This window comes from Globicephala melas, chromosome 1, assembly GCF_963455315.2.
Source record: "Globicephala melas chromosome 1, mGloMel1.2, whole genome shotgun sequence".
NCBI classification, from domain to species: Eukaryota; Metazoa; Chordata; class Mammalia; order Artiodactyla; family Delphinidae; genus Globicephala; species Globicephala melas.
The window spans coordinates 114,388,862-114,401,701 of NC_083314.1; the positions used below are offsets into that span (position 1 = coordinate 114,388,862).

The 12,840-nt window shown below is 32.1% G+C and overlaps 1 protein-coding gene across 8 annotated transcripts in view; it reads right to left on the reverse strand.

The window, feature by feature from the left end:
- PRKACB (protein kinase cAMP-activated catalytic subunit beta) overlaps nt 1-12,840 on the reverse strand; it is a 142,840-nt gene that overhangs the window by 48,811 nt on the left and 81,189 nt on the right. For 3 of the 8 annotated variants that reach the window (XM_060303499.1, XM_060303503.2, XM_060303507.1), the window contains exons 2-3: nt 5,705-5,728; nt 4,002-4,025 (exon numbers count right to left, since the gene is read on the reverse strand). The exons of 4 other annotated variants lie outside the window; for them this stretch is intronic. In XM_060303499.1, the coding sequence (XP_060159482.1) occupies nt 4,002-4,025; nt 5,705-5,728 (48 nt within the window). The remainder of the gene's footprint in view (nt 1-4,001; nt 4,026-5,704; nt 5,729-12,840) is intronic. One more of the 8 variants, XM_060303514.1, reaches the window with a different exon arrangement.

Genomic DNA, 12,840 nt, shown 5'->3' on the forward strand with positions numbered 1-12,840 from the left:
AGGTCACTTTGCTAATTTCAAATTTAATAATAAAAATACTGTTCCTGAAAACATACCTGAAAGTAATGAAAAAAGTTAGAAATCAATATAGGACAAAATACTTATTGTAAATAAATAAGCCAGCAGATATTAACAGAGTAAACCTAAGAAGTAAAAAATCTGGAGAATGTGAATTTGTTGATTTGTGGAGTTTCAAAACTAACTGACTTTGACAAAGGGCTGTTTTCAGGTATAAGGATTTATATTATTAGATTTGTATCCTCTCTACTGAAGGTAAAGAGAAAGGGAAAAACTACAGACTAACACAAAGAATAGTCACAAAGACTTAAAAATAAAACAGAACAAACCACAACCAAAAAACCCAAACAGCTTAAAGCTCTCATTCTAAATTTGGAGCAAACGAAATGCCTGAATGCCTAATTTATAATATAAACTAAAGTAAAGCAATTCAAAACCAGATGTTTATATAATGATCAATAGTAGCCACATTATTTTATAGAGCTGTGGTTTGAAGTTTTAGATTTGATAAATGATGAATCATTTAAAAGGATTCCTCTTTTCATTGTCTTCCCACAAAGCTACTAACAATGATTTCTGTTTACAAAATAACTTCAGGGTTTTAGAAACAAATAATAAAAAAAAATTCCAGAGAGATAAAATGGCATTAAGAAAATGTATTATTTTTCCCATAGTTAGGTTTGAGAGAGCAAAACCTAACTACACAAGAAGTAATTATTTTAGTCTTTCTTTTTTTTTTGGGGGGGGAGTTCCCTTTATTCCTCTCATATCTGAATCTATAAATAAAGATGAAAGTAGGATTTAAATAGTGTTGAAATAGTAAAAGGCTAAACAAATGGCACAGTGGCATTTATTTCAGAAGTAATAATAAGAATGATGATAATGATGATAAAAAGACAAAAGTTCAATGAGGGGTTCACAAATACTTTAATAAGATCTTCTAATGATGCAGTAGTATTAAACTGAGGCATGTAAGATATATTGTAATTTCCTCCTTTACCCCCACTGAAGTACCTTTGGCAAAATACTGTTAAACAAGAAAGCTGTTGGCATTTTAAGTGCTTTGAGATTTCAAAATGGTGTTCACAGGCACCAACAGCAGACATTAGTTTTTATGTAACACTAGTGTGCATTTCTGAACATATTATTTTACTACTTTATATAAACTGTCACTTGTATTTTGCAAAATATTCCCAAAATACCTATTTTAGAAAATTTAAGAAAAATAATTTTTAAAATTAGAATCTTTCCATTATATGAAAATCTCATTCACCAAAACAATGAATCAAATAATTGCAACTACTTATGCAAATATGATCTAATTCTTCCTGGGGGTGGATTTGGGGGTGGAAAATTATTACATTTCCTTTGAGTTTAGGAAGGTTCAAGTCATCCTACTTCTAAAAAGTTAATATACTAGTTACAACTGAAGAAGAGTGGTTTTATAAGTAAGATCTCTTTTTTTTTGCATGAAACAGACATCTGCACATGCCATTGACTTGGAAACGACAGCTATAAAATAAATTAAAAACATAATTTATTGCTAAATGCAACTGTGGCTTTTAAGAAACAACTTGTGATTCCCAAAATATACCTCTGATTTCTTTTGAAAAATATTTTTAGTTATTTTCTATCTATAGAACTTGCACATCAAGTTGCAGTATAAACTCTCCAGATGCCTGCATGAGTATAGATAATTTGGAGACATGGAAGAAAATCAGGAAAAGGAAAAAATCCCTAACATCCTGTTTCAGCTTCTCCTGTCACTTTTTGCTAATTGGATCTTGAGTTAAGAAAAAACTAACTGGTCAAAGGAAGGACTGGCAGTATTTGCCAAAGATGGTAAGTTGAAGGAAAATTTCCTTTTTTCCTGCTTGGTGAATAAACTAAAGGAAAAATTTTAAGTACTACTGAATTTCATGCACTAATAGGATATTCAGGAAAATCTTTGAAATACTCTCTGTACTCATCAGTATTCTGAGTTTACTGTCAAGTAACACTGTAGAAAGTAAATAACAGTTCTCATAAAGGTCTTAGATGAAAATTATCAGAAATGGTGTGAATTAAAGATGTTAAATTTTGCAAATTATTTCAACAAATAGATTCCTTTTTAGAGTAAGGATAAGCATTAATTATAATGTCATTAAATAATTCCACAAAGAAAACTCTTCCTGCAACACTTTTTGTCACGTAAGTATACATATACACATGAAATGTCTGGTTTATATGTGTACTACTTAGATGCAAAGATGAACACAGTTAACTCTTTGTAAAAATATTGGTTAACCAAAATATATACCTTATAAATATAAACACAAAAAATAAAATATTTTATAACATGCTAGATTATGAATAACTCTAAAAAAAATAGGCAATCTAGAACCATATGTATTTGCTTTGGATTTTATTATTTTTACACAGTGGTGAATTTAACTTTCTAAATGCTTTTCTCTAGTTATTTTTAAAGTTTATATCCACTGACATAAGGTGTTGGCAACTAATTAATAAAACGAGTGGTGGGAGAAAGCCAAATTCAAACACTGCAGCACATTTAATCTGGAGTTCCCTATAAAGCATACACTTGAAGTTCTCAATTGTTTTCTTGTGTTCATATATAAGCCATATCTACATTTACACTCAATTTAAACCCTTGTGATATCCTGCAACAGCCACAGGTTTTGGAGCTCAACACATGAGTTATAATATTGGTTGTAATGCTTCTTAGTAATCATCAGTACCTATCTGAAAACACAGTGATTAGTAACACTCCTTAGGAAAAAACATCTCAACAAAGGATTTTTCTGCAAATATATTTTGTTCTGTACTGGTCAATAATGGAGCAAACTAGGTACTAAAAAAATGAGGACACACCAAAAATTACCTCAATTTCTTCCCAGAAGTATATACTTCAATTACATTTATTTTCCATATAAATTTATTTTCTCTTCAGTTTAAGAAATACCAAAGGAATCTATATGTTCACCCAGGGTTGGTTTGTAGAAATATTTACCCACATTCATGAGATGAAGAAAGAAGAAACAAAGTGATAATTTTTATGCATATCTACAAGTACATTAAAAAAACTTAAATCTTACCACCCTCAAAATATCTTTGAATATATTTATACAGACGACATTGTTAAAAATTAGAGAGTTCATTTTAAACATTAGGAAAATTTATTAAAAATTCAAGTATGGCATATCTTTATTCCATGTTATTCAGATAATTCTGAAATGTTTCACTAATTATAGTTAGTAAATTTATTTACTGGGCAATTTTTGGTTCTGTGTTGCTGCTAGATTCTAGATTGCTACTGGTTATAAAAAGGGCATGTTGTTCATTACAGTATGCCATTATGCAAAGCTTAAAGGAGGTTATCATTCATGTTTTATAAGAAGGGTTTATAAATCTATTACTATACAGATTATAACTACTCCAGATGTTGAATTCTCCAGTTTTCTTTGTAATGTGATAAATGTCACCTCTCTCTTTGACACCTCTTTTACAATAAAAGCACAATTTTATTTAACTTCTTTTAATGGATGTCAGAAAATAGAAGGGAAACAAATAGAAAACAGAACAAAATAGAATATAAACTTCCTAGGGTAAATACCCAATTAAAATATTAGCTGTTTTACTCAAGATTTACAACTATATTTTCCTTTCAAAAACCTTTCATTAACCTGGGTTATCTAATTTAAGTGGTGTGTATTAATTTGTCTTATGTTACCCTGTACAGCTCCCACTATTTCACAGTGCTATATTTGTTGTTTCTAAAATATCACACAAGAAACTGCAATATAAATAATTTCTGTGGATAAAACTCAACATAAAACTAAACCATTTCTCCCATCAACTAAAATATTTTATTAACTCAAAATATTTTATAAAAATATAACTTTAAGAGGAGCATAGCAACTTGCAAACAACCAAATAAAAAGTTTTAAAAGGTAACATTTGTTTTATTAAAAGTAATTGCCTACCAGATACTTCTGAAGAGGAGCAAGCTTGTATCCGAAAAATAAATTAAACAATGATTAAATGACACTCATAAAAACAGCATATTAGCATGAAATCACTTATGCACATTTTTACAAAATATTATGTACAGACTAAAACAATGTAGAAATGATTATTTGACTGAACATATTCAAATAGAATATTTTTAAATTAAATGGTTAGGAAATAAAATCAATAATTACTGTTCAGCGCCAAAATCAATACCATTCTAATTTTCCTTAAAACAGCTAACAAAAAATTTAACTCCTCATAGCAATAGCGCTAATAATATTAAGTAGCATATACTGAAATATACATCCTATAACTACTGCAATGCCATCTCTGGACTTTTATTCTTTTTCAAAACTCTACTGTAGGAAAGACACTCTGAATTGTAATACTTCATTAAGTCCCTTCTGAGAGACAACAGTGTCTTCCAGGTATTTTTACTTCATTGGTGCTGGTTTAACAATCTTCTCAACATTTATTGAGCACTGTTCAATGGTACCAGAAACTGAGCTAGACTCTGGGAACACAACAAAGAATGAACATATCTCCACTATATAGGAGATGAGAAGCTAAAGGGGAAATAGATGAACCACTGTAATAGAATGTGACAAGGATTACAACTAAGAAATCTACAGGTGCTATTCAAGCTCAAAAGAGGAAATTCTTGGGTAGTAAGGTAAGGCATAAAAGATGATGCAGCATTTGTGCTGAATCTTGAAGGATAAACAGTTCCTCTGGCAGATGAAGTTGAGGACAAAGATAGGCTGGGATGATCTTGAATCAAATGCATAAAGGAAAGAGCATGGTTTACTCAGGAAATGTCAACAGACCTAAATAGCTTCAGCATAGGGTAAAAGTGTACAGCAGCAGTGGGAGGTGAAGTGTATGGGCAAGAAAGTGCCCAATCAGGGAGGTAGCTACTCGCCACAGCGACGCTTTTCAGTATGTGGAAAGGCCCAGGAGTAAACTGAGTTATTCACAATTGCTGTACTCCATTTCTTCTGGGAAATAGGAGGCAAGATCACTTGGCTAAAGAAAGAGGGGAGCCAGAGTAAGGAGGAAGAACAGTGGGGGTTACAGGTCTGAATATTTTAAATCTTGATGGCTATCCATTTAGGGAATAAGAGAAGGAGCTGTTCCTCTAAAATTTTCTATAAGGGAAAGAGCAAGTATTAGGTACTATAAGCAGTCGTTTCTTAATAGTATCTTTTTTTGTAATAAGTTAAAAATTTTTTTTACTGAGCAGATTATAATTCATGGTCCCCCTAATCTCATGTAATTAAATTATTTTCATCTTCATTCTTTACCTAAATAAAAGCATTATTCTATTTAGGTTATTTAGTGTATGTCAGAAAGCACAAAACAGGATGGGAACGGAGGTAAATTAGTTATGAAAATACCAAGTTCTATCAACAAATAACAATACAGTCTCTTCCAAAACCTCTAGGAAGTGTAAATCTAGTAGACTGTAATACTGTCTTCTGGCACCCCTACTTCAAACACTCACCTCTTTAGAACTCTATATGTTATTTCTAAGTATACCTCCCCACACACATACATGCTGTAGTACAAATATTTTCAGTAAATACAAAATATTCTAGTTGCTACAGAATGCCTCATAAAATGCAACTTATAGCAACAAAGCAAACAAATTATTCTGTAAAAAGTGGTTTCCTACCAGATGCTTCTGATGATTTGCGTGCTTGATCAAAAAGAATAAATTAAACAGATTAAATAACACACAAAATAACATACACACAAGAAGTTACCAACCCATACATGTTCATTAGATATTCACACACAGGAATAGAATGAAAAACACATATTCAAAAGTGTTTTATACAATGATTACAATTAATTCTTTGGATACATATATCTTTTTAACCAGTCAAAACCCTACTCTGGAAATGTATTAATGAAATATCATATTTCTATCCCTTTAATCTGAAGAGCAATTGTGTTCACTTTGCTGAAGAGACACTTTGCTTCACCATATTCAAACATGTTCGTTCAAAGCAAATTCACTGTAACCTGAAAATGACAGTGGGTATAAAAAACAACTTTAATTACTATAACTGTTATTTGTGTAGTTCAGTGGATGGGACCACATAACAGCACAAATGGGCCTACTTTTCTTTTCTAAGATATTAATTAGTCTTGCACAAAATCACACATGAATGAGTGGTTGAAAATTTAATAGGCAATAAAGGCTATTCTTATTGCAATACTGCTTACATTTACTCTTCTGTCCTCTCCTTACAATTTTTTGTTAGTTAATTCTTTATCAAGTCTTGGTTACAAGTGAACATTATAATTGACCCACTCTTTCACTACACTGTTAAAAAAATTTTAAACTTTTGGTGAGACATATATATTTAAATGATCAAATTATAGAAAGAAACACATTAACTTATTTGACTAGTATCTATATGGACAGATGGATACACTATGAATTCACACAGTGTACTCGTTCACTACAAATCACATGTACATGCTTTCTCTCCAAACTTGCTCTCTGTCTAGGGATGCTGTGGATTTTCTAGGCCATCCAAGCCATGTTTGACTGAAGATGTTCCCTAAAGGATTTTGTGATAAAACTTAAAGTAAATTTATAGTCATAAAACTAATGACCCAGGCAATTTTTGAAATGCTCTTTGAAATGTACTTTACTTCCTTAATTGTTCACTGAGGCTTTTTCTCAGAGGATATTTTATCTGGCAGAAGCATATGCTAAAGATTTTCCATTTGGTCCTGAATTCAAATGTTCTGTCTTGTTGCGGAAAGTACAGAGATAGGAGTGGATCCCTAGATGATAGGGTATGCACGTTTTCAACTTAACTAAATAGTAAGTGGCTCAATAAATGGTTGTGCTAGTTTATACTACCACTCTATCCTTGATGATCCATATCCTCAACAAAATGTTACTGTTTAATTTTTACTTTCTAATTTTTGATAATCTAATGGGTATAAAATGATATCTGCTTGTTAAATATTAAATATCTCAGTAGAATTTTATACCTTTTTTCTCTTAAAGGTCTTATTCTTTTATTAGATTTATTCCTAGGTTCTTTAGAGCTTTGGTTGCTATTGTAAAAGGGAGACTTTTTAAAAAATTACCATTTGTTTGTTGCTGATGTATAGCACATAGTTGATGTTTATATACTGATATTATATGGCAGACTGGCAGACTCTCATTAATTCTAAAATAACACTAGTAGATTCTCTTGAATTTTCTATGTAGATAATCACATATCTGTGAATAATGATAATTTTTTTTACTCCAACTTTTTCTTGTCCTACCGTGTAGGTTATGACTCACAGTGTTATACTGTACAGATAAAGACAATGAGCATTCTACTCCTGTTCCTAACTTCAAAGAACATGTTTCTAACTGCTTTTCTTTCCCATACTTTACTTGTGAAACTATTACTAGAATACATATATTTAAGAAATTAAGAATATCTCCTTTTTAATTCTTTGAAAAATTTTGTACAAGATTAAAATTTTTGTTTTTTGAACTTGACTATAAAACTGTCCAGTCCCAATTTTGCTTTCTTTTTTTTTTTTTTTTTTGCGGTACGCGGGCCTCTCCCGCTGCAGAGCACAGGTTCCGGACGCGCAGGCTCAGCGGCCATGGCTCACTGGCCCAGCCGCTCCGCGGCATGTGGGATCTTCCCGGACCGGGGCACGAACCCGTGACCCCTGCATTGGCAAGCAGACTCTCAACCACTGCACCACCAGGGAAGCCCATGCTAAGTTTTGAATAAACATTTTAACTATGATTAAATCTTAAATAGGTACAGTTCTAATCAGTTCTCTTAAAAGCCTTCTCCATGAACTACGCGTTGACTCTGATGAATATTTTCTATTCCACTGACTTTTGCTCATGTCTCTATTAGCTTTTTTCCTTCTTTTGATTAACCATACTGTGCTTTCTCTAACTTGTTTACTTGCATCCTTACATCACAAATGTCTTTCTCTTTTCCTAACATACACATTTAAGATTTTGGCTCTAAATCCTTTAGCTGCACCCCACAAGTTCTGATACATAATTGAATTTTAAATTTATGAGTTATTTCTTGACCTGTGTGTTATTTGAGTTTTTTTAATTTCCAAATATAACATTTGTGTTTACTTATTTAATTAGTCTTTTATTATTGATTAAACTTAATTGCTTTGTGGTCAGAGACCACAGCCTATGTATCAATTCTTTAAAGTATATCAAATATGTGTAGTCAAAAAATCAATTTTGTAAGTGTTCTATATATTTCTGTGTATTCTCCAATTACTGGGTGAGAATTCTTTATATATATCTATAAATCTTACATAGTTATAATTTTTCCTTCTAAACGGGTCAATTTTGTTTTATATATTTTGAGGCTCTGTGGGAAGTGCATACAATTTTTTTCTCTTATATTTCTTTTTTATGTGATTAATTTAAATGGTAGCCTGTATGTGACAATTCTACTTGACATTCTTGGTAGGGTCTAATGCTGTTTTATCTGCTAAATATCTTTTGTTGTAGATTGTTTGTGTGTGTTATGTATCCATTTTGGCTTTGGACTCTGAACTCAAAGTTCAGTGGGGTTTTATCTGTGAGAAAACTGCAGGGTTTGATATGAGGATATGTTTTGTATTAGCTTCTGCCTGGCATCCGATAGATGTTACCAGCCTGGAACTGTTACTCTAAGGTATTTTATTTAAAATTATTAAACCACACAATTAATACAGATTATAACGTGAAAGCTACTGAAGAAGCAGCAGTTGATTACAAACTCTCAGGAAAAGCATCCCATACACATGCACACACAGCCCTCCCCCCTCCCCAGGAACCCAAGCCAAGAAATGTGAGCTTCCTTATTTTCCCCGTGTCAGTGGAGATGTTTTATTTTTTAGTCTATGCTTTCCCTGAGGTTATGATCCTTTGAGGATCCTGGCTTTATACACAAGTCTAAGAAATCCCAAGTTGTATGGATCAAAGAACTTTTCTGTCTCTGTGAGGCCATTTAAAACAAAAGCCATTTTGTCACCAAGGTATGAAAATTTCCTCAGGGTAGTCAAAGTATGCTCCCCCTTACAGCTCTGGTTTTTCACTTACTATTTGACTTTTTGCACACTGGGGATTTCTATTATATTCTTGTAAATTCAAGTATTCATTTAAAGGGATGCTTGTTATATTTTATTCAGTATTTCTATGTGCTGTTGTATCTTCGTTAATTTTTGGTCTAGAAGGATTTTCAAATTATCCAGTCTGCAATTTATGGATTTTTTTCTGTATAAGAAAAAAATGTGTGTTAAGTTGTAAGATGCAAGGAGAGCTGGATGTTTGTGGAATTCATTTTTTATCCTCGTAATTCAAACTTCCATCAGGATATATTTAGGTGCTGGTATTTTTGTTAATTTTTGTCAACACACAATGAGCTCTTTCAGTGTATACTTTTAGGATTTTCTTCTAAGTTTTCCTGAATCATAATTTTTTATGATTGTTTCTGTTCTATTAGTCATTATCTGTTCTGAAGGAATGTTATTCATTCAATTTGTAGAGTTCCTACTTTTATCTAACATACTTTTCACCTCATAATTTTTATCCTGTCCATTTTCCCTACATTCTGGTAGCTTTTATCAAGTTAGCTCTTTACATGTTCAATTTACCTTCCTGCAGTGATTATTTTGCTCTTTACTGCTTCTAATGCAGCTTTATACTCTACAAATGCCAGGTTCATTTTCTTATAACCTTTTCTTACATCATTATTGCTTCTTTTCTATTCCTGCCTCTCGTCCAGCTCTCCTCTCATCCTAGTCTCTTGTTTCATCTTTTTATCTTTAACGTCTTATTTTATAGAGTCCATGTTCACTTGAAATTTTTAAGAATTCCACATAGACGCTATCTATAATTTCCTATTGTAAACCCTCCTTCATAAATATTTTCGAAACGTAAGTTCATTCTCTTCCTCTTGAAGGCTGTGAACTTATCCTTGAGCACGATCTCTTTTATAGGTTCCACATTGGTACTTTTCTTGTTTATTCATTCATGAACAATGAGAAGCCTTTCAAAACTTTACAAATGCTCCCCCCAAATAAGATGGATCCTCCCACCTCCTATTTGGGTATGTTAGAATCAACTTCTCAGATCTTTTAGTTGATATATATATATATATACATATTTATATTATCATTTAAATAATCCAAAATGGGAATGGAGCCAGGACTATAGGGTTCCTTACTACTTGTGATGCCCATCACATCAGGGAAGAGCCCTGTTATATCTGGAAGAAGAAAAGCCACTTTCTCAGTTTGATTAGACTAACAAATTTCTGGTTGTCCCACTATTAATTGTTTTAGAATGAAAGAAATCAGCAGTGTTGGATTTTCCACTCATCTCTCCCACAGTCTTTCTTAAAAGCTTCATCCATCCAAGTTAGTAAGGGTGAAATTATTTTTATTTCTTTTCCATGAAGGCAAACTACTCAAAATAAAACTGTTAAACTTTGGCATCTGATCTTCAATCTGATACATACATTTCTAGGCAAGTACCCTTCCTTAATTCCACTGATATACTGTTTTTCCAATTTTGTGTTCTTAAATTTTCAATTTAGAAAATATTGATCTAAAAAGGGGAATTACTCAAATGCTTTTGCTCAAGTCTGTAACTTTCCTGTAATTCAAAGCATAGCAAATCTTTTTCAGAGATTTGCCCTCAACTACCACAAGGCCAATCAGAGTTTTCATTTGAGATTTTGATATAATGATGCTAGTTATGTTCCGATAAGCACATGAACCAAAAAAATCAAAATACATGATTGATATTCTTCATCAGTAATGTAATAAAAGTGTTGTACTATATAAAAAATGGATAAGTTTTAATCATTCATTTATTTCACAAGAATTTATGAGTTCATTACTGTGTTTGGGGCACTAGGGTAACCACTGGAAACACAGAGATGAACACTGCACTATCCTTGACTTAAGGAGTTCAAAGGATGGTGATTGGAAACTGATATGCAAATATATAATTTCAGTATAATATAAATAATTGTTATAGTTTATATAAGTTTGCTTTGGGAGTATAGAGGAATCATCTGACTCTACAGAGTCAATAATGGAGGCACTGAAAAGCATAGCTGGTTTTCAGAATTTTTATAATAAAAGATATAAATATGGAAAGGGAGCAAGGAATAATATGTAGTATAATATGACTAGATCAGAATTTTATGAGAGTGGTGCAAATAAAGCCAGAAAGGCAGGGCACTGCTCTCATATGCCCCACTAAGGAGTTTAACCTTTATTTGAGAGGCACTAAGGAGTAACTGAAAGTTTTCACGTTGGGTTAAGAAATGGGTGTATCTGCAGTTTTAAAATGGCAGCATGGAAAATGGTCTGGAGGGATATAAAACTGGAAGTTGAGACCAGTGAAGCTGTTACTGCAAAAGGATCGAAAAGATACAGAATTCCTGATCCAAAAGCATTCTCAGTGTCAGTGATAATGGAGAAAATTGAGTGATTTTGAGACATTTCTAATGTAGAATCAATAGAAATTTATGGCTGAGTGCATGTCTGGGGAGTAAGAAACAAGTTCAGTGATTACAAGGCTTCTGTTTTAAGTTCCTGCATGGCGAGTGGGATCATTAACAAAAATCAGGATGAATGAAAAAGGAGCAGATTTGGGATGGAAAGAGAAAATTCACTTTTGCACTGAACATTCAGGTAACAACTGAAGATGTGGGACTGGATGAGATCATTCAGAGAGAATGCAGCATTAAAAGAGGGCTAAAGATAGATTCCAGAGAAAACTATTCCCCCCAAAAGCTGATATTTAATAGGCAAGGAAGGAGAAAAGAAATAGCTTTTTAACTAGGAAAGTACCACATACACATAAATATCACATGTATAGCTAAAGACTTAGATAAAAAGGTCTGGCATTTGCTCATTTTTACAAATAAAACCACACTTCATTTCAAATTTTCCACATTTTGAAATGGCTGAGGCATTTAACCACTTATGAGTAACATTAGTTGAAATTGGACAATCCTGAAAAAGTCAGAATGTTTAGTTGTCATTACTATAATTCCTACGGTTAAAAAAGGCTATAAGGGCAGACCAATATGATCAAGTATATCAAATACTATCTGAATAATCCATAGCTTTCTTGAAAGAAAAAGCAATAGAGAAGCAGTAACAATTTTCTTCAGCTAAAACCAACATATCCAATTGTAAAACCTCTAGAACACTTTCAAGGAGAAAAAACACACTGCCTGTATTCAAAGAAATCCAGTATTTTAAGTGTGATAACCAGGTATATTCAGTTTTGATATCCAAGAAATCCTAAGAAATGTTAACATGTTGCTTTTGTAGTATTAGCCCAAATTTAAAACACTCGAACAGAAAGATCTATCTAACAGAAGAATAACAGGATAATAACAATAACAAATCATTCTTAATATATTACATGCAAAATTGTTCTTTTAACGTCTAATATCATTCTATAAATAAATACCTAACAGTGTTGAAGAGGTTTATATTATACAGCAGCAGGATAAAAAATGTTTATTGGCAATAATAAGATGGTCTCCAATTATGGAAGAAAATGTTCATCTATTTGGAATTCTACCACTATACCACAAAAATCCAACTCTCTCAGGTTCTGAATTCCAATTCCAAATCTTTTAAGTATAAACTATAGACTGCTTTAAGAGAAAAACCATAACACTTTTCCTAAACATGTATCTGATTCAAAGGTTAACTTAATAAACATCCTCTTTTTTAGTTAAGCAAAAAGATGCTAATGAATTATGCTCTAAGCAAATATTTCTGCCT